The sequence below is a fragment of the Ictidomys tridecemlineatus genome, chromosome X, assembly GCF_052094955.1.
Source record: "Ictidomys tridecemlineatus isolate mIctTri1 chromosome X, mIctTri1.hap1, whole genome shotgun sequence".
Taxonomy (NCBI): domain Eukaryota; kingdom Metazoa; phylum Chordata; class Mammalia; order Rodentia; family Sciuridae; genus Ictidomys; species Ictidomys tridecemlineatus.
In genome coordinates this window covers 61,267,870-61,290,893 of record NC_135493.1, presented here as the reverse complement: position 1 = coordinate 61,290,893, position 23,024 = coordinate 61,267,870, and the positions used below count along the sequence as shown (strand labels likewise).

The 23,024-nt window shown below is 31.6% G+C and overlaps 1 protein-coding gene across 1 annotated transcript in view; it reads right to left on the bottom strand.

Annotated features, from left to right (window-relative positions):
* The window catches only part of Pof1b (POF1B actin binding protein), a 66,494-nt gene that overhangs the window by 1,129 nt on the left and 42,341 nt on the right, over positions 1–23,024 (bottom strand). The window contains exons 6-14 of the mRNA XM_005328841.2: positions 18,047–18,177; positions 12,469–12,496; positions 10,890–10,964; positions 7,516–7,608; positions 6,548–6,661; positions 5,610–5,762; positions 4,461–4,580; positions 3,167–3,295; positions 2,273–2,355 (exon numbers count right to left, since the gene is read on the bottom strand). Of these exons, the coding sequence (XP_005328898.1) occupies positions 2,273–2,355; positions 3,167–3,295; positions 4,461–4,580; positions 5,610–5,762; positions 6,548–6,661; positions 7,516–7,608; positions 10,890–10,964; positions 12,469–12,496; positions 18,047–18,177 (926 nt within the window). The remainder of the gene's footprint in view (positions 1–2,272; positions 2,356–3,166; positions 3,296–4,460; positions 4,581–5,609; positions 5,763–6,547; positions 6,662–7,515; positions 7,609–10,889; positions 10,965–12,468; positions 12,497–18,046; positions 18,178–23,024) is intronic.

Here is a 23,024-nt window from a genome sequence, read left to right as displayed (position 1 = left end):
TAAAATACAAAATAGGGTTGCAGGTGTGGCTCAGTGGTCAAGTGCCCCTGAGTTCAATCCCTGCTACCCCCCAAAAAATAAGTTGTCATACAATGAAACAGGATGATATGACTAATAATGAAGAGAAAAATAAATCAGTAGAAACAAGCCAAGAAAAAATACTGACTAAAAATGAGTAGGAAAGATGCATCTATTAGAAATTCACAAAATATATTCAAGAAGTTAGAGGAATTCATGAACACAATGAGGAAAGTAATGAGGAAAGTAATAAGTAATAGTAGTAAAAAGATCATATTGGAGTTGTAAAGATGAAAAATACATTGAATAGGATTAACAGCAGAGTGGACACTATGTAAGAAAAGACTAGTAAATTTGAAGGCATAGATAAATTGTCTAGAATAATACATGATGGAAAAAGACTGATGTATACAACATGTAGAAAATGATCATTGCCATTGTGTGTGTTTGTGTGCATTAAAGTTATGCAGAATGGCAGAAGATAAGAAGTAATTGAATAAATCACAACCAAATTATTTCCAAGTTTGATGAAAAATGAAATTACAGATCTAAGAAGTTGCTTAAACCTCAAGAAAAAGAAATATGAAAAAAAACACAGAGAGGCACATTTTTGAATTTATAAAAGCCAGTGATAAAGAATCTTAAAACAGCCAGAGAATAAAGAACACTACCCAGAGGAAAAAAATCATAATTTTAACATCAAACTTCTCATCAGTGACAATGAGAGTCAGAATACAAGGGAGTGACATATTTTATGTACTTCATTTAAAAAAACCTATCAGCTTACTATTTTATACCCTATAAAAACATAGTAGTCCTCCCTTATAGTTTCAGTTATTCTCAGTCCAAATTATTAAATGGAAAATACTAGAAATAAATACTTTTTAAATTTCAAATTCTGCACTGTTCTGATTAGGATAATGAAATATTTTATGCTGTCCTATTCCACTTGGGATGCAAATCATCCATATTTTTCAATATATCTATGATGAATATGTCTATAGCTTCTAATGAATTAGTAGCTTTCTCGATTATCAGATCAATCATCCTAAAAACTAGTGCTTGCATTCTTGTAATCATCTTACTTAATAATAATGTCCCCCATGCACAAGACTAGTGATGGTGGCAATGCATATATATCCAAGAGAAGATATAACATATTCCCTTCAAGGGAAAAGGTAAAAGCTCTCCATAAGAAAAAAAAAACAACTATGATGTTGTTGCCAAGATTTATGATAAAAACAAATAGGAAAAAAGCATTAGTATATATAGGGTTCAGTACTATACCATGTTTCAAGTATCCACTGACAGTCTTGAAACATGTCCCTCTCAGATAAGGAACTATTACTGTATCTCTGGATAATGGGGGTAAGAAAAGACTATTTCAGATTTAAAAAGTCAAAAGAAGTCTTCACCAAAAGAGCAGCATAATAAAGATTTAAGGAATGTATTCATTCAGACAAAGGGGAAATCACAGAAATTTGGATCTAAGCAAAGGAATTAAGAGCTCCAGAAAAGATAAATATGCAGGCAAACTTAAAACACTGCTTTTTACTCTTAATATGTCTTTAAAAGATAATTGGCTAGGGGCTGGGGTTGTGGCTTCGTGATAGAGCACTTGTCTAGCATGTGTGAAGCACTAGGTTCAATTCTCAGCACTGCATATAAATAAATAAAATGAAGGTCTGTTGATAAGTAAAAGAATATTTTTGAAAAAAGATAATTGACTTAAAAATAATCTATGCAGGGATTTTAATATATGTAAAAGAAAACATATAGGCCAAAATTAAAACATAATTATGTAAAGAAGTAATTTATCCAAAAGAAGAAAGGAAAAGAGCAAAAGGGGAATAAATAAAACAATGAAACAAAATCAAAAACAAATAGTAAGACAGTAAATTTAAATCCAGCATTACAGATAATCATATTAAGTATAGATGGTTTAAACACTCTAAGTTGAATCTCTGTAACATACAACTAAGAGTTCTCACTCATACAGTTGGTCAACCAACCAATTATTTTTATTTATTTACATGTTTTGTAACATTATGAATATTAAAAAGGTGTGTTACAGGACTGAAGACAATAACAATGTCTTGTAAATATTAATCCTTCAATAGAATTATTAGCTAGTAAAAACACCAAACTTTGTCTAGTGCTCAATTCGAATAACTTGTAATATATAATAACTAGGACAATAACTTGAAATGTATAATTACCAGTCATATTAAAACTTCATACAAAAATATATTACTTTTTAGTAGTAATGGTAGTCCTTCCAGAACTGGAGGGTTGAGTATGTGATGAATATATTTCTTGTCTCAACTTTGATAGTTCCTTAAAAATGAAAAACAACATAATCCTTTTTTAAAAAGTAGAAACATGAGTAAGATGTATGCTTGATCATTAAACAAGTTTACTAGGATAATTACCACCCCTTTCCTTTTTAACCTCAAGGCAAAAATGTTCTAATCTCATTTGTTGATTATCATATAATATTGCTTAATGGTATTCAAAAAGTTATATACTTCTGTAGGAATCCACTAATGGAGGTAGGATATCTATATTTTGTGGAAAACTTGAAATTAAATGGGCATAGTTCTTATAATAAGGATGTGAACGTTTTTGTCTTAAAAAGCCTGAAAAATATAGCCAAAGCATAAAAGTATTGATACTTCAGTATGGAAACACATATAGGTTCCTAATAGTGAATGTTACTATAAACACCATTGTTCAATAACCACAATATGATATTAGCCACAATTTTGGTTGTTCCCTTTGTACCTATGGTATGCCAGATCCTGAGCTACATACTGAAGATACAGGGAGGAATATAACACAGTCACTTGATGAAGTAGCCCATAATTTAGTAAGAAGCTCACAGTCTTTGAGGGAGTTTCACTGCTAATGAAACATAAAATCAGTGTCTTAAAAATGTCCAATGTACAATACCAAGCACTTTTTTTTTGCTTCAGTTCTTTCATCTGAATTATATCTCCTGAAATATAACTCTGCTTTTTCCCATGCATTTCCACATAATAAAGCATGTCTTGGTAATGTATCCTTTTCTAATACCTGGGAAGTGTTTATCCTTTTGGACTGAGTTATATTATTATTCTTCTACTTTCCTATCCCTTTCTTTCTTTACCTCTGACTGACGTTTTATAAGGGAATCCTTCTCTTCCAGCAAGCTGGTGAGTTCGTGAAGCTTGAATTGGAAGTCACTACAACTTCCTTCTCTTCTTGAAACATCCTTTTGGTACTGGTTTAACTGGGACTAAAGATATAGAAAGAAGTAAATATTATTATAGCCCTTATTTATAAAGTGTATCACTGAGCTCCAGAATAGTTTTAGTTACACAGTCACACAGCTAGTCATGAATGAAAATACTAATAATTACAAACTTCCATAGAAATTTGTGAATATAAAAAAATGAAAGGAATTTTTCTTTTTTTCTTTCCTTTTCTTTTTTTTTTCTTTTGGTACTAGGGATTTAACCCAGGGGCACTTAACCGCTGAGCCACAACCCAAGCTCATATTTTTATATCTTTATTTAGAGACAGGGTCTTGCTGAGTTGCTTTGTCCCTTGCTAAGTTGCTGAGGCTGGCTTTGAACTCATGATCCTCCTGCCTTAGCCTCCCAAGATGATTGAAGTTACAGGCATGCATCACTGCCCTGGTTCATTTTCCACTTTATCACTTATGTGTACATAGGTGACTGTTTGGTTAAAGTTAGTAATGTTGAGAAGACAAGGAGAAAACCAGTGGAGGAAATCTGGTTATCAGTATACTTTTTAGAAAATTATGTTTTGTTTCATTTTGATTTTTGGTAAAGATCATAAGTGATATTTGAAAAGAAAAATCTTTCATCATTTTTTTCATTAAGAAATTTAAGTATATTTGAGAATATTTAGGAATCAATATATTATGGGATATATTAAGTCAATTCAACCTAGAATTAAAAGGTAAGTCACTATACATTTATTTCAAATACTCTAATTTTATTATAATTATAGGCAAATAAAACTTAATATCATTTTTATCATTGTGCTGGACAAAGTCTTTGATATTTATCATCTCTCAGTGTTCAGGGATGATTGTATAAATTCAGTTATGGCTTTGCTAGATAGTCTTGAATATTTCTCTTGCCTGCATAAGCAGATCATAGAGTGCTGCACCTATTCCCCAAAAACACATTAACAAATACCCAACATAATGAAATTAATATTTTCCTTTACTATGCTAGAAGAGATGAAGCAGAATTAGAAAACAATTAAACAATGATATTTTATGCATGATGATGTAAACTTAAAAGGTTCTATGACATATTCATAAAACTTTACCTTCAGTTGATTTTTCCTTGTGACCTTAAACTTGAAACTATCATTGTGATAGAAAATACATGTTGACCTGTGTATTACGAAATATAGGATTAACATACCCTTAGCTTGCAGATCTCTCTGTCTTTCTCTACTCGCAAGTTTTTAACCATCTCCATGTAATGGTTGCCAATCTCATCCATTTTAGCCTGCAGCATCGGGCCTGTGCAAGTCTCAGAAACCTACACAAGATGAAATAACTTTTCATAATTGGATTGTTGTGAAGGAAATACATATTATGTTTTAAAGATTACTATTACATGAAACCATATGATTAAATATGACATACAAATAATGATAGTGGTTTTCAGAAACTGTTTTAGAAAGCTCAAATATCACTTTGATAAGAACTATGGTTATCAGAAAGCAATCTACACACTTTCTCAAGATGAACAGGAAGGAAGGAAGGAAGGATGTGTTGTGGTGTGAACTGAAAAACAAAATCAATAAGAGTGTAAGTTATAGGTTAGCAATAAATATAGATAATAGATTTAAGATTTTGATAAGTGAGATAAGATGATTATAAAGCAAGAACTGTCATAGATAGTCCTAAGACTCCATTTTGCTGCCTTCTATAGAAAATCTGTTACCAGAACTGTTTCTAAGAAAATGAAATGAAAACTGTTTTCTTATAATATATTGATTTCTGTACTTTGTATCCCACAAAATGTACTCAACCCAGGATATGGTGGTCTTGGTGACCCAAGACTTTGAAGTAGATTCTCACCCTTGCTAACCACCTGCTTGAACTCAGGATATGGTTGTGTAACAAATGCTCAAACCCAAGACAGGATTGTTAAATTGCTGTGCTAATTGCTGTCTTAGCTTCTATGATTGGCTTGCTTGAATGACACTAAGGAAAGTCCCTGAGCTGTGGTTTTCTGCCTTAAATTCCCAAGACAAGGGCTAGGAAATGGCTGTTCTCCCACGGGGCTTCAGTCTCTATGGCTGGGTGACAGTCCCTGGCCACGTAAATAAAGCTCTCTTTGATTTGAATTTGGACTTAGAATGTTTTCTGAAGTGGCTCCTCATAACAGAAGGAAGGAAGGAAGGAAGGAAGGAAGGAAGGAAGGAAGGAAGGAAGGAAGGAAGGAAGGAAGGAAGGAAGGAAGGAAGGAAGGAAGGACAAGATAAATTTTACTATTGCCAATGCTAGAATTACACTGATATAACTAAGGCAATGTTCCAACTTTAAAATAAAAAATTAATACCTGCATTCTAAGGTTTTTATTCTCTTGCTCCAAATTACGTTTACAATATTCCAGTTCTTTTACTCTGTATTCCATGTCTGATAATGTATGTCGAAGAGAAAGATTATTTTCTTCCAATGCCTGACATTTTGAGCTTGAGTCTTGAAGTCCCTGCTATAAGGAAGATACAAGTACATAAGATAAATCTATTTGCAGTGAAATATTCTTTTAATCAGTTCATTCCATCAAATCAAGCAAATATTTCCTATCCTCATTTTATTATATTCTTTCTCTTAGATGATATATTAAATCAGCCGTGTAAGATATTAGTCTTGCTCCTGTTCTCAATTACCTATTTTTAGTGAAAATGAGTCAAGGCTACATGAATTTTTGGTATCCCAAGTCAGTAATAAGATTTTTGGTACTCTTTGATAATATTTTATCTTGCCTTCTAGTAAGCATCAAAATGATGATGTACCTAATTATTTATGTGACAACTACCAACTGAGCAAGAATTTAGAACAGCCATGAGGGTGATTAGGAAGGAGTAAGCCTTAGAGACTCAAAATGGTCTCTTAGAAATTATCTTTACTCAGATATCAGGAGAAATCTTCTACAGTTCATTCATTCTCTTATTATTCATTGCACAAATACAAGGTAAGATCTATGAAAGCTTTTTTTCACATTAACACATTAGTAGATTAAATGAGTGAGTGAACCTAGATTTTTAGTATTCATATAATTCTTGTCACTCAAAAATACAGATAATTTTGTACTGTATATATTGTATGCCTAAAATATATAAGGTTGTTTTTTCTAAAACCACTCAATTCTCATATAAAAATTGTTTCATCATATACTAATTATGTCTGAATTGTATCTCATAATTCTAATGTACTAGTCTTGTACATATAAAAAACTATCAATCTAGTTTATCACCAACAAAAATATAAACTTACTTGCTGCTGACGATTATTTGCTCTCACTGATGCCAAGAGTTCTTCATACTCTTTTATTTGAGTTTCTTTGAATGCCACATCCTTCTCAAGTCTTATCTTGTCATTTTCCAGTGACTAGAACCATAAATTATTTATTATGATTCAGAATAACATAAGCTTGTCAACAACCACATAATACAAAGACTTGTCTACATTACAAGTTTTAAATAATCTCTTGTTTCATTTGTAGTTGCTTAATAAAGCAGAATTATTAAAAGTTAAGCAAAGTGTGGTATAAACAAGATTGAAACATTCAAAACCCATATTGAAAAGGATATTTTGATGGACTAACTCTAAGTGCAATGAAGCAGAACCTTCTGAGTTATTCTAATGTTTTTATCCAAACTGCAAAGACTCCTTGTTAATCCTAGCAGGTGGTGAATTTTCAAATTAGAGACTAACTACATTCATTAGAATGAAGAAACAAAAGAAAAACCACTTCAAAGTCTTCAAGGAGTTATTCATTGTAAGGAAAGCATTCTGAATGTATCTAGTTGATGGCACCAAGAACACAGATTAAAATAGAAAATAAAACAGGTTAAATTCTTAGAGAAACAAGTTTTTAAACTGTTTTGTTTGAAGAGAAAATCAGAGTATGCTTTATTATTAAGAAACGGAGAAATTCCTATTAAATGAGTCAGATTATTCTAATACTGTGGGCTACTCCCTAGTTTTCACCATTAAATTACCCTTAGTAGTAAACTAAATAATAAATGCATATTCAACATTCTTTCAAACTAGACATTACATGTTATACCCTTTTTTCCTTTTCTAAAACTATTTTGAGAAAACCTTAGCTATGTCTGGGTAAGCATAATATTGCTGTGTTGTACTGAATTTTAAAAAAGTGTACTGAATGTCTTCATTTCTATGGTAGGAAGTGAAGAATTAGAAGTGGCTTAGGAAAGAAAATTAAACATAATTCTTACGGTCAAGTCATTTTGAAGATGTCCAAGCTCCTCACGTATATTGCTGAATGTGGACAGCACTAGCCTGAGTGACTTATCAGACATACCCCTCATCTGGAGGAAGAAAATAATTCATGGTTGATTTTTATTAACATTCAAAAATAGGCAATATAAGTGAAAGTAATCTTATTTTTCTGTTCCTACCAGTAAACTTATTTATAATTTTATTTTGGACATGACTGTATTAGAATAGTGATACAAGATATATTTTTTTTCAATAATGTGCTTAAGCAGTCCCAGCAGTATTCCTTAAAAGATCATAGCCAGGTATTGTGAACAAGGGTTTTTTTTTTTTTTTTATGTCGTATATCACAAAGTATCACCTTTCTCACAAGGTAGAATTCTATCAATTTTTCTTTCTTTTTTAAAATATTAGAAAACATAAGGGAATCAACCTTCAAGTAATGAAATTAAATTTCCTATGTGTGATTCCAAGAGCATATATTTTTCCTAAATTAAGAAGAATTTAATAATAATTAAGTTTGAATTCGAAGTGCAGGATCATCTTTAATTATAAAGAAGAAGAAGAAAAAAAAGCCTTTCACTAAATTATTTTTATTTATTTAAAGAAAATACATTTTTTAAAAAAATAGCAAATTCTCCTTTATCTGGAAAGAAAAAGAAGAAATACCTTTCCCTAGTCCTCTTACTAAGTACACTAGAAACCCTAGATATTATATATATAACAAATATTTAAAAGCTCAGAGAGGTGAAAAGAATGGTTAGTACATTTGTAACTGAGGGATGACACATTGAATTCTTGGATTTTATTTTGTTTTATATGTCATAGACTGGTGTTTGTAAAACAGGTAATCCAAATATACCAATGGATATGGGGAACAAATGTCCTAATAAAAGCCTTTTTGCAATAGCCAAAGGTTCATGAAAGGACAGGAGGGCTAGGAAGACAGAAACTTTAAGTTGATAACCCTTGACTGCAGCAAAATACAACAGGAAAAAATTTTAACACTACCCTCACCCAAACAAGAAAAGCTGAGAGTGAAACCTGGACTTCCTCCATCATCAGGCTCTAAAGAGGCATACCAACATAACTCATCAGGTTGGTATCAATAAAGGTAGGATAGAGAGATGAGTCTTTCATCTTAGATGGGGAAAAATGAAATTCCAAGCACTGTTGTATCAGTTGATATCATGAAGGGAGCTTAGGCTTTCATCCTTTCATATCATGAAAGGATGAGTAGAGAATCCTAGACATCTTCCTTTTCCAGCTGGCTTTGACAGTGCCTTCACTTCCTCTGGTGTTTCAGCATCAGAGATATTCTAATAGAACAGAATATTTGAGTAATATCCAGTGTCATGGTACCAAAAGTGGACAGATTTCAACTGAAAATCTCTTACCATTTCAAGAACAAGGAATATCTCAATTCAATAAGATAAACAATCTATGCCTACGTCAAGAGAACTGAAATGTTAGAAATGCCTGACAAGGTTTTTAGGCAAGCATTCTAAAATGCTTCAGCAGAAAACTACAAACAGACTGAAGCAAACAAATGAAACCATGTCTCAACAACAAACTAGAAAGTCTCAATAAAGAAATAAAAAAATATAAAGAATGATAAAGGATCTGGGAATAGTAGGGCATATCTGTAATCTCAGCATTTTGGGAGACTGAGACAGGAGGATGACAATTTTAAAGCCAGCCTTAGCAACTTAGCAAGACCCTACACAACTTAGTGAGAGGCTGCTTCAAAATAAAAAATTAAAAAAATGGACTGGGGCTATGTCTCAAGGGTTATGTGCCCCTGGATTCAATCCCAACTACAAAAAAAAAAAGATAAAAAAGGAAAATTTTAGAACTGAAAAGTTCAATAAGCAATCAAAACAAGCAAAAACAAAACAAAACAAAAAAACCCCTCAATGGATGAAATAAGAAGTAGAATGTGGAGGACAGAGAAAATAATGGGTAAATTAAAAGATAAAAGAAACTATATAAACCAAGTAGCAGAGAGAAAATAGAACAGAAAAGTAACTGAATAGAGCCTAAGAAACTGGGGGAGTATAATACATATCTACTATTCATGTTACTAGTGTCCGCAATGAAAGAAGAAAAAGCATAGAGCTGAACAAATCTTCAAATAATACCTAATTTCCCCTAAATTAGCAAAACCAATTAACATACATACATATATATATATGTATATATGTGTATATGTGTATATATATATATATATATATATATATATATATATATATATATATATATATATATATATATATTCCAGAACCTAAACAAATCCCAAACAGAATAAAACCAAAGAAATCCCTGCCAAGACCAATCAAACTTCTTAAAACTTAAGACAAATAGTTTGAAAGCTGCACAAAAAAAAAGCCTTAACTATTAGGAAAATTAACTAAAATAACAGTAGACTTTTCATCAGAAACCATAGAGGCCAGTAGGAATTGGCACACTATATTTGTAAATGCTAAAATTACAGAACTGTTAGCTGCAAATTCTGTATCCAATGAAATTATTTCACTTTAGAGATGAATAGAAAAATCACAGAATTTTCAAATGGAAAAAAATGAAAATAATTTGTCAGTAGGCAACCTACCCTGAAAAAAAAAAAGCTAAAGCAATTTTTGTAAAGAGAAGAAAATAATAAACAAGGGATTTTGACCGTTAATAAGGGGAAAAACCTTGAAAAGTAAAATAAATATAAATAGAACATGCTTTCCATTTGATCAGTTTTCTAAATTATGTTTGGTAGTTGAAACAAAAATTATAACAATAAATTTTTGATGTATATAGAGAGGGACTATTTCAGACAATAATTTTATAAATGTGAAAAAGAAAGAAACATAAAGGAAGCAAAGTTTTCTACAGTTTTCTTAGCACATATCTTGATCTGTGGTCCCTCATTTAATTATAGGGAAATTTATTGATCGGTTTCTCTAGTATTCCACAACTCAAGAAAAGCAAGGCACTGGCCTTTCAGCCTCTCAGTATCTGTAGTTGGGAAGACGATGGAATTGAGAAAAGGAAGGCAAATACACAGTGTAAGTCAGATTTGTACTAAAACACTAAAGAGTGATTAAAGGCATTCCGTAGCAGAAAATATTATTTCTGGAATGATTACCTAAATGTTCATCTTTCAATAATAGTTTCTGATGGTCTGACTGAACTATCATGCAACCCTAATTAAATACTTTTATCTTTTATGCTTTTTCTTTTTTATACCCATATCTAAAAAATAATTAACTCCTGTGGAATATGGTTTTATTTGGGATTTTCTTTTCTTAATTAAGGGAGGCATCCTAAGGTGTATGTAGTTTATTAGTGCCTATCTCAAACTCCCACCCTGAACACATCTCACCTGCAGAATATAGCGAATTTGCTGTTTTGTAAACTCTGACAATCCTTTAGGAATCAATGATTCAATGTCTTCTGACTGTAAGAAAAGAGAGATTTATACATTGACCACAGTAGTTTTTTAATCTTAGGGTCAGTAGTACACAGACTTTTGTGTAGTAAGGTACATTTTTAGGGACATTAAAAAGTAAATTCACTTTTTGATAAATAGTTTCCATAAATTGCATTTTTGTTCTTATCAATTCTTACTTTAAAAAATCAATTATATAACTTAGGCATGGAAAGAACCCTGATTTCTAGGCATTTTTACCAAAAAGCTTTGGTCAACCAATAAAACATTTAATTTCTATTTTAAAAAGTAATTTAAGGATGGGGATGGAGCTCAATGGTAGAGTGCTTGCATAGGGAAAACAAGGCCCTGGGTTCAATTCTCACAACTGAGAAAAAAAATTTAAAAACAAAATGGTCTAAGTACATGTATGAAGACATGAATGGTGTGAAAATACTTGGTGTACAGTGACTTGAAGAATTGTGCTCTATATATGTATTATGAAATGAATTGCATTCTGCCATCATGTATAACACATTAGAATAAATAACTTTAAAAACCAAAATGGTCTGTTAAATTCCATTAAACATGTTATTTAGTATAGCTTTCTACAAATATAAGTTTTGTAGGGTGATATAACATTTTAGAAACTGAATTTTTAAAAAATATTTTTGTAGTTGTAGATGGACACAATACTTTTATTTCATTTATTTATTTTTATGTGGTGCTGAGGATCAAACCCAGTGCCTCATACTTGCAAGGTAAGTGCTCCACCACTGATTCACAATCCTAGACTCAAAGCTGAATTTTTAAATAATGAAACTTTGGAAAATAAAACTAAAGGTATTTCAGGGTTTATTGAGAAGTTACACAGAGCTACAGTGACTTTTGAGAGATTAAGGTGTTACCACAGCAACAGTGGGAAGCTTCAACTAATTTTAAGTGAGAAGCTGAAGTGCCTTTTTAAAGGCAATTTAGGATTTACTGAATTATTGTAATGAATTCAGTATGCCAATGCATTGAAAATAAAAAAAAATAACACAAAAGAAGTGATTGGGCTTTTTATTGCACTGAAATCAGTTCTTTCTCTTATTTGATTATTTATTCCATTACAAGAAATTATTAACAAAATTGCATATGTAATAGAATTAATACTCAAATAATTTTTACTTTGTGTTGCTGGCACATACAAGGTTTTCAAATATATTGAAATTAAATTTGCTATATATTTAATTTTGTAGATTTCACTTTTCTAAAGGAGACAGTATAGGGTCAAAGTAATTTTAAATGTTCTGATAAGCAAAGAAAAACCCTAACGTGACCACTGACAGAACTTTTTTTGTGAATTATGACTATTTTTATAGCCATTACAAAGGTATAAATGGCTACATCATTTGAAAGGAAAAATAATTATTTCTTTCAACACTTGTGTTTTCAGTCTAATTAAAGTTCCAAACTAAAAGAATATTAGTGCAAATATTGAAGCCTACTTTGTTATCTACGATGTTTTCTTTTTATCTATTTTTGTACTTACTTTATCTGTTGACTCAAAGTCCTGTTTGCTGCAAGAATAATACACAAAAGAGAATCTTTAGAAAATGCATTCACTGATAGATAATGCATAAATGCTACTATTTCATTAGTTTATTTTTAATATATTTTAATAGTACTGATTCAATTTATAACCCAAATGAAAAATTTGAAACTATCTAAAATGGCATTTTTAGTTTAGCTAATAATTTCCCTTCAATTAGCTAATCTATTAAAAGCATCAACATCAGAATACCAAAAAAATAAATAAATAAAATTTACAGAATTGGTTAGTACTCTATCCGTTAACACTAGTCCATTTGATACTAAATGTAGAAGTCTTCAGTGCTTGCCAATAAATGCTATCTCAGTGAATAAAATAACCATAATAGGTTTTTCTCTCTACCTCCACCTCCCTCTTCTTTTATTGCTCCTGATCAGTGATGATACGAGCTTCTCTCTGCAGTGTTTAAGTTCCTCATATCCTTTATATCAAAATTAAAATTTGAAAGACAATACTAACTCATTTCTTTTATATGTATTTTATACAACAGTAATGAGCTTGAAAGTATTTGAATCTTTAAAACCTTCAACAAAGTGATCAAAATTTTGGTGGGATGATAGAATTTCTAGCATCAAAATGAGACTTTGGCCAATGGATTTGAAAAACCCTTAGTAGGGCACCGTTAACTAGGCAAATGCTTCAGGAGAATTGTTAGTAGTTATACTAGACTGGTACTAGCTCCTTCGGGAATGGTGAAAACTGGAAATGATACAGTTCTAGTGTTGTCAGGGGCAACAGATAGACTTTTATTTTTATGTACTTGCTACCTCTGCACTTGGTGGAAGAATTTGGCAAATATACATATGGTGAATATACTTCTCAAATAAAGGAACAGCAATGACAACAACAAAAAACAGTATATATGTTCTGACATGAAGACAGAATTTATTAAATACAATTTTATTATATTAATACCTGTATTTACCTTTTATGTAATTGCTTATTTGTAACATACTGCTTACAGAGATAAGTAGGTTTCTCGCTCTGTAAAATCTCTTACATACATTTACAAAAATATACAAGCTAGTACAGAGAAAAAGATCTAAAGGTTCCATTTCCCAAGGTATGACAATATATGTGCAATTATCTGCATGTATGTATATGGTATTTCCTGTGTTGTCCAAAATAGAAATTGTGGGGAGGACCTAGCCAAAAAAAAACCATCTATTTTTGAGTTGTTTCATTATACTAACTGCATGTATATATTTGAAGCTAAAGCAAGTTAAAATCATGAATCACAATTCAGTTTCAGGAGTCTTGAATTAATGTTAATGGGAATTATGATAATATGAATTTAAAAATAATAATTCTTCTTTCTTTCTATTCCAATGACAATTTAGTATTCATGTTCCTAGTCACTCACTTCTATAAATAAGAAAACAAAACCAATGAACAAAACAAGGATCAATACAGAGTATTTAATATTGGAAATTTAGAAAGTAATTAGAAAGTGTCCTTGAGACAACCTTCCTTAATTCTGAACTTGCAGCCCACTCATTGCTGAACTCTATTTTGGAAAGAGAAAAAAACTGGAAACAGAAGGAGGAGGGACACAAGGAGAAGGTGAGTTAAATTTGGGTTAATTAGTTATACATAATAGTGGAATGCACTTTAAAACATCATATATAATGGAGTATAATTTCTCATTGCAACTCTTTTTTAAAATGTTTTTATTTTAAAGACAGAGTCTTGCTTAGTTCCTTAGGTCCTTGCTAAATTGGTGAGGCTGGCATTCAAATTGTGATCCTCCTGCCTTGGCCTCCTGTGTCACTAGGATACAGGTACATGCCACCACTCTCAGCTTAAGTACCCTAATTCTAGATCCACAGTTCATATCCTAGGTTCATATTTCAGCTTTTATTACATACCAGATATTTAATATCCAGTAATTTGTCTAATCTCTATGTCTCAGTTTATTCAATTAAGTTTTTTTCTAGTTAACTATATTCCAACTTTATTGCCTCATACTATTTATAAGTACAAAAAGTAATTAAGTAAGGGGAGTTAGATTATTTCATAATTAGTAAACACTCCAAGATAAATAAGGTCTTGTAAAATTTTGGTACCCAAGAGTTTCTGCTTGTCAGAGGTTATCAGTTTCTTTGCCTTCATTCCTCCTCCTCTTCAATCTTTTGTTCCTCCCAACTTTTGTTTCTTTTTCATTAAATTCCTTCTTTCCAGAAGGTAAGATAGCATATAGTGAGTGCTACTTTGTTTCTTTTTCAACCTAGTATAATTCCAGCTACTATTCCTCAGTGCAGAAGGAGATATAATTCATAATGACATTTCTGTCTCCCTAATCTACTCTTTGTTTCCACCTTCTCCTTGTGTCCCTCCTCCTGTATTCAATTTACTTCTCTTTCCAAGAGGATCACTTAGATCCAAATTAGGATCTAAGGAAGGGTTATCAGAAAAGCTAAGTCATAATTTATAGGTGAAAGATTACTCAAAAATTATTGAATCTATCTCAGGCCCTTAGTAGCTGCATGACCTTGGTTAAAAACTTACTGTCTTTGGGTTTCCATCTGAAATTTTATTGGGTTCAATAATATAAATAAAGCACTTTGTACAATGCCCCAGACATAATGGACACTCAATAAAATAATTGATTATAGAAACTTGGGGAAGATTTTTAAGGTAGTGAACTTGTGTGAAGTGATGAATTTATGAAATAGTTGTTTGCATAATAGGATAAAGGGATAATTGTTCAGGCAATGGGAGAAGGTATTAATCATGATAAAATGATGATGTAGCTAAAGATGAAATAATTCATTTATAATGGAACCAGTTCAAACAAATAGCTGTTTTTTTCACTAAGAGTGATCAACTATATAGTATGACAGTAAAGAATGCATTCATCCATTAAATAAATCATTTACTGAGCACCACAAGTTAAGGTTTAGATATGAGGTATTCCTAAAAGGTTATGAATAAGTCAACACAAGAATTGTAGGCAGGTGGGGAGTAGATGGAGGAGGTAGGTCATTAGGAATATGCCTTTAGGGTGTATACTTTGTCCTGGATGAGTGATGCTCTCTGTTTCCTGATGGCTTTGTCCTGAACTACTTTCCCTCCTCCCCAACTTTCCTCCATGATGTTCTGCTTAAAATGAAGCAAAGGAGTCAATTGTCTATGAACTGAGATCTCTGAAACTAGGAGTCCCAAATAAAATTTTCCTCCTCTAAAATTGTACTTGTCAGTTCTTTTGGCAACAGCAGTGAAAATGCTAACTAAAACAACATTAAACCAATTACTATGCTAAACAACAAGGACAATGAGGTAAATAAAACTGTTCTCATCAGGCTCTCTGAATTTTAGGGATAGTGAATGTTGGGTGTGGGCTGATGAAGGGAGTGGTAAAACGAAACAACATATAAGGCAGAGTAAAATGGATCCAGAGTTACAATTTTTCTAAGTAGGAAGGCCACCTAAATAAGAAGGAAAAGATGAAGATAATGGTAAGGTTATAGTCACTATTCATGATAGATTAGGAAGAAGGGAGGCAAAAAATAGAAAAGATATGGAAAAAAAGATTAAAAGAGACTATATAGCAGGAAGAAAAATATTTTTGACATGTACAAATAAATATTAATATGTATTTGTTAGTAAGAATGTATACAAAATGGCATATATGGTGTCATATGTGTTGATTTCATATATTGTGTACAATTATATATTGTAAAAATCATGTCTAAGAAGTAGAAGGATCTAGGTAATAAAAAGTCTGAATTGAAAAAAAAACCTATTGCTTTTTTCTTATCTTCTGGATTATTCTGAATTTAAGGAGCTTTTATAGATTTTGCCTGACATTCAGTCACATACATGCTGTGATTAAAAAATAATAGGCAACTTTGGAGGTACTATCTATAGAATTCATTTTATGACAATATGCTCTCATTTATACATGAATAGTTGATAAACTATGAATACATGTTTTAAATATATGCAATTATGTATCATGATGTATAATACTTTATATGTATTTATAAATAGGTATTTATAATTCACATTCATATGTAATATAGATAAAATGTAGAAAATTAGTATAATGTATATCATTTATATATACTATATAATGTATTAAATATACATTGAGCACTGGCCTCCATTTATTCAGCACACATCATAGAAGATAAACAGTGGTGTGTTGGCAGTGGGACTATATCTTGTTTCATACATGTAATATCTTAAAACAAGTCATAGAATAACATTCATTTTATGTTAACATTTAAAATTATAAATATTTATGGGGTTCCACATAATGTTTCAATACATGTATACATTTCCTAACATTTAAATCAGGTTAAACTTATGCACCTTTTCTTCTTTTTAGTTGTCAATGGATCCTTATTTTATGTGATGCTGAGAATTGAACCTAGTGCCTCACACATGCTATGAAAGTGCTCTACCAATGAGCCACCACCCCAGCCCAAAACTTACCTATCTTATCAAACATTTACCATTTCTTTATGGTGAACAAAAAATTAAAATAATTTTTCTAGTTTTTTGAAAAGTACACTACATTATCATTATCTAATAGTCACCCTTATGTGAAACAGCACAGCAGAACTTCTTGTTTCCATTCATCTCTTACTTAGTACCCAATGATCAATCTTTCCCCATCCCACATCACTACTGTCCTCAACTCTGGTAACCCCTATTATAATTTCCACTTCTATTGTGAGAAGTATTTCTTATATGAAATGGAGTCTCAGGGTAAAATGGAGTCTGTTTGGTCATTGTCCATATAGCCTGGCCCATAACATTATGAGATCAACATATTTAGTTTCTGCATATGAGTGAGACCATATAGTACTTGCGTTTCCATTCTTAGCTTATTTAACTTAATGATCTCCACTTCTATCCATGTCATCAAAAATGATAGTATTCAGTTCTTTTATATAGCTAAATCATATAACTATTCATCAGTTGATAGAGACCTATGTTGCTTCTATTTCTTGACTATTTTGAGTAGTGCTACAATGAACATGGGAATGCAGATGTTTCTTCAACATACCAAATTCATTTTCTTTGGACATATACCTGTGAGTGGGATTGTTGGATCATATGTAAATTATGTTTTCAAATTCTGAAAGAATTTTCATGGTATTTTCCACCTTAGTTGTACTAATTTGCATTCCCACTATCCAGTGTATAAATGTTTCCTTTTCTCCAGCACTTTTTATCTTTTTTTCCAACATATCTTTACATTTTTAAATTTTTTCCCCAAGAATTTGCTTTTGCTGTCAAAGTATACTACAAAAAAGCACACAAAATATTTTGCTAATCTTAAAAGGATTAGTGTTATTTTTGATGATTTTCATAATCTGTATTATTTTTTTTAAAACGAGACATCATCTACTCGGCTTTACTAACAGTTGCCAATTTACACATTAAGAGTATGAAAGTCCTGCCATGAACATAAAACTGCTCTTTTTTAAAAAGTCTATTAAAATACAATAATTTAGTAAAATATTTGATAGCTACAATGTCAAAGCAAAAAATATGTTTACATTACCTTCCTCCAATTCTCTGCAAATGTTCTAATAAGCAATGATACAGATCTGTATTCTTACGGCTTAGGTCAGCAAGCAACTCTCCAAAATATTTGGGATCCAGTTTTTCAGGGCCATCATCCTGAATTATCACCTAAAACAAACATCAACAGCAAGTATAAAAAAATTATGTTTTTCTAAATTCACACTTATTGTGATATAAAATGTAAAAAGTAAAACGATCTATTAATGTTATCACATGAATTAAGCCCTAAATTTTCTTTATATCTGAGTTATCATTTTTTCCATAGGGAAGAAATTTAAAGAAAAATTAACACAGCAATAACATATTCAATCTCATTGCACTCAAGTCTACATGATCTAATGAATGCGAAACTTGAATAACAAATACTGAATATAGACTTAAATAAAACAGTAAAATAAGTAAATAATCTCTGAATTCCTTATTATCACCACTTGGCTTTCTTATCTGCCCCCTGTGGGAAAAGAAAATGTGATATTTGACTTATGTTGACTATAGAATAATTATTTTCATTTACACATACATATTTTCAGTGAAATCCAGCTTGGTTTACCAGTATATCATAAAGTTAGACTAAAAAAATTTATGTTATTCAATGTGCTTTATGTGTTTCTTGTTAGACTCTCTCCTTTTATTATTTGGAGTGAATATATAGTCAATCTAACATGGAAAAGAGTAGTTCCTGGTCAAGTGTTGAAAATTCATGGACCCAAGAGATAACTGAAATCCTAGACACAAATTATTATGCATAATGTCCTAAATAAGACATAATTTATTGGTTTCATATCCATTACTGCCATCCTTTGGGTAAACCTGTAAAGTCAGTATCATCACACGGTAGGTTTAAATGTCATAGAATTTATAAATAGTGCATAAATTCTATGCACTATGATATATAAAAATACAAATAGTCCATAGATGTATATTTGAATATTTAATATAACCCATTTTTAAAAAGTTTATTCAAGTTTTGTTTTATTTATTTATCTTTGGTACCAAGGATTGAACTCAGGGGCAGTAATCAACTGAGCCATATCCCCAGCCCTATTTTGTATTTTATTTAGAGACATTTATTTTGCATTTTATTTAGGGTCTCACTGAGTTGCTTAGCACCTTGCCATTGCTGAGGCTGGCTTTGAACTTGAAATTCTCCTGTCTCAGCCTCCTGATCTATAATATAATACTTTTTAATGCTTACATGAACCTAGCAACTTAGTAACAATTTTTGTTTCCCAACAACCTCTCTGTTCCCATCATATCATGCTATTCCTGCCTTTGGATATTTACTTGCATTGTTGATTGCTTAGAATATGCTCTATCCTTCTTGTGTGTGTTCAAATCTTACCTATCCTTTGAAACCCATCCCAAGATTATTAGCTCCTTGAAAATTGAGACTATATCAATCAAAAAGGCTAATTTAATTTTTGCTCTTTTGGGTTCAATTGTCTTGAATATTTTTTGTACATTTTTAAAATACTTTTTTTTAGTTGTAGACGGACAAAATATCTTTATTTTTATTTGTTTTTTTATGTGGTGCTAAGGATAGGACCCAGGGCCTCATGCATGCAAAGGAAGAGCTCTATCACTGAACTACAACCCCAGCCCAATGTTTTTGTACTTTTTAACACATACAAAGTCTTGTTCTCTCAGCACCCTCTCCCTTCCCCAAAATAAATTTTTAAAAAACTTAGCAGAAAATAACAAGTCATGGTTTTTGGTATATCCTATAATATTTAGCACAATACTGACTAAACATTCTATAGCTACTTAGTAAATACTTGTTGAATAGAAAGAATTTATGTGCCTGATTAGAAGTGACCCAGATTCTGAAAGGATTTTTTTTTTTACAGACTGCTGTTAATGCATCCAATAAGAATGTTTAAAAAAAATCAAAAAGAGTGTAGGCAGAACTTCTTCAAGAATATCATTGTGACCCCCAAACCTTTTTCTGAAGTGAAAATGGAAGAGCTACTTAGTTGCTGCAACTAAAATGAACTTGTAGAGTTAGAGGCTGACACTTCAGTTCTCCTTAGACTTCAAACTCTGAGCCATCAGATCCTCCATCACAGGACCCTCTCAGGAAATGAAGGTCAAAACCAGCCAAGTCCCTATTTGAAGTAAGCTTAAATACTTAAATGTTTATTTTGTATTTTATGCATGCATTTCCCCTTATTGATCATGTATATTTTAATCAAACTGAGAGTAGCCTAAAAATATGGTCTCAATATGATTTTAAAAATCAAAATTAGCTAGATAAGAGGGTATCCTAGACTGTTTTCTTGGGTAACTTAAATACCTGAGGCTGGGTATTTTAGAAAGAAGACTTTATTAGATTTGCAGTTCTGTAGATTCAAGAGCGTGGTACCAGTTATTAGTTCAGGTTTGGTGACAGCTTCATGGCAAATGGCATCAGAATATTGGTAGTATGTAACAGAGTGATTACATGATGAAGCAGGAATCCAGAACAGGGGAAGGGGTCATACTTGCTCTTTTCAGAACAACTCTTTCGGGAGAACTAATTCAAAGTCCCACAAGAATTACCTTAATTCCTTCTGAGGGTGATACCCCAACAACAAAACCATCAGCTTTGCCTCTGAAATATCTCACACAGCATCACCACACTGGGGATTAAAGCTTCCAACACACAAATTTTGGGGATAAAAACCACGTCCAAATCATGGCAGAGATTGAAGATCTAGGCATCATATGTCATTCCATTTATCTTGAGGATATTTTCTTTGTAGTAACTGGCCCCAATTCATCTCTCATCTCCCCATGTGTGTCCCTTCCAAGATGACAAATTTTCCAAGCAGAACAGGACATTTTTTTAGCCAATAATATTCAAGTGCCAAGTGTCTCTTCTAGAATTTCCAAACAATTAATTGTATATGTTTAGTATTTGGCATAATGTTCTCTCAGCTGATAATATTTCTCCTAATGCTATGAAAATCATGTTTATCTTCCATTTGAATCATTGGAAAGAGTAATTTCATAGATGCAAATAATTCTTAAAATATTTGCTTTTGTGTATAAATATTCTTTTGTCATTGTGCTGCACATTGGTAGACTTTAGGTGCATAATTCTTTCGCACATGAATCATTAGTGCCATTAATAAAATTTTGCTTATGTAATTTCTGTGTGGTGGAATTTAAGCACTCAAAGAATCACAAAGGCCAAGACATGAAATGACTTAAATCAATATTTTATCTATGTTCAAAGCTAGATAGAGGTATTAGAAGCTTCTAAACAGAAACAATTTTATTACAAGAAAAGATAATTATAAGTAATATTTATTCAGTTCTTAACTATGCATTCCAGGCACTGCACATGCACTTCACATACAGATTAAATAAGGTAATGCTTCTCACTACATACTTTGTTGCCACTACACTATATTGCTTTCCCAAGTGATCTCGATTATTTGTTTTCTTGGTTACTTTGGAATTGCACTATCCCTAAGTGTATTACTTTGGAGGTGAGTTGGGCTAGGACTTGAAACAGTAAGGAGTTTTCTTTTCTCAGAGGAAAACTATGCAAAATATGCCTGAAGTTCAGGCAATAAATTTTATTCAGCTAGAGAAAAGGTAAGAGGATTAAAGTTGAAGAATGAATTATTATATTAAAAGAAATGTCACAGTAGAGAAACCAGAAGAAAAAATTCACTCTTATGTGAATATATTTCTTGTCATTTTTTAGAATTTATGATTAATAATAATAATCAAGTAAAACTCAGTAGAAACCAAAACTCAGTTGAGTTCAAAATTTTGGAGTTGTGAGAACAGAGGAATTCAGATTCTCACCTAGTGTTAAGTGTTTAGTAAGACTAGTACTCAAGAATAAAATGAAATTTCCTAATCACAAAGTGTGATGTGCCAGTTAGCCATTTTTTGTGTTACTAAATCATAAATTCTCAGAATGTCTAAATGTTATTGGAATTGTTTGTGAGTGTGTTTTGGCATAGCTTTTATTTTTTAGTTTTTTTTAAAAGCATATGGGCATAATACCTTTATTTTATTTATTTTTATATGGTGCTGAGGATCAAACCCTCACACTTCCTAGGCCAGCACTCTTACCACTGAGCTATAACACCAGCTCTGGCATAGCTTTTAGTGTTGGCTCAAAGTCGTGTTATTATTGCTCTGAGAAAGCCATGATAAGGGATATCCCAAGGAAACATGAATGCTTTGGGCCAGAAGAATTGTAATAGATGGAGATTTTCTCTTTGTTACAATATTGAGTTGATCGGATACTCAAGATATATATTCCATATTTACTCATCTACCTAAAGAAGGAGAGCTATCTCAAATGTTAATCTTTGATAATAATTTTAGCTGTTCACATATAAACAGGGGAGGAATATAGACTACTCCAGATATTTTGTTCCAGGTATCCAAAATGTGGTATTTCTTCAAAAAATTATTAAATATTCATGAACACGTGACAATGAAATACTTTCAATCAGATCAATATTTGATTATAACAAATACAAAGCTGTCCTTTTCCTTTTCTCTGATTGCAGATGAGAAATTCTTGATAATAAAGACTCCAGAAACCTAAGGCAAAACAACCACATTTAGGTGTATAGTCAGATTAATGGTTACTTCAGAATTTCTGAAGAAAGTAAATACTTTTCAAAGAGAAAACATAGACCTCATCTCACTACTGCCTTGGAAATTCTTGTCCTAATTCTCTCTTGTGGTTTTATGTCATATTTGTGGTCTATGAGATTCCAGAAATAGTAGGTGAACTTTTCTGGTTGTCTCTATACTGTATCAATTTTCATACTTCAAGATGATTTTGACCAACTGTATTTATAAAGTTCAGTCACAGTAATTTTAGAGCCCTGTAGATAGTAGATACACAAGTGTTGCTAATTTCACCTGAACTATCTTTTCTTGCATGGTGCCCCTCAAGCTTAATGGTACACACCCTGTGAGGATGTTTCTCCAGGCTGGTT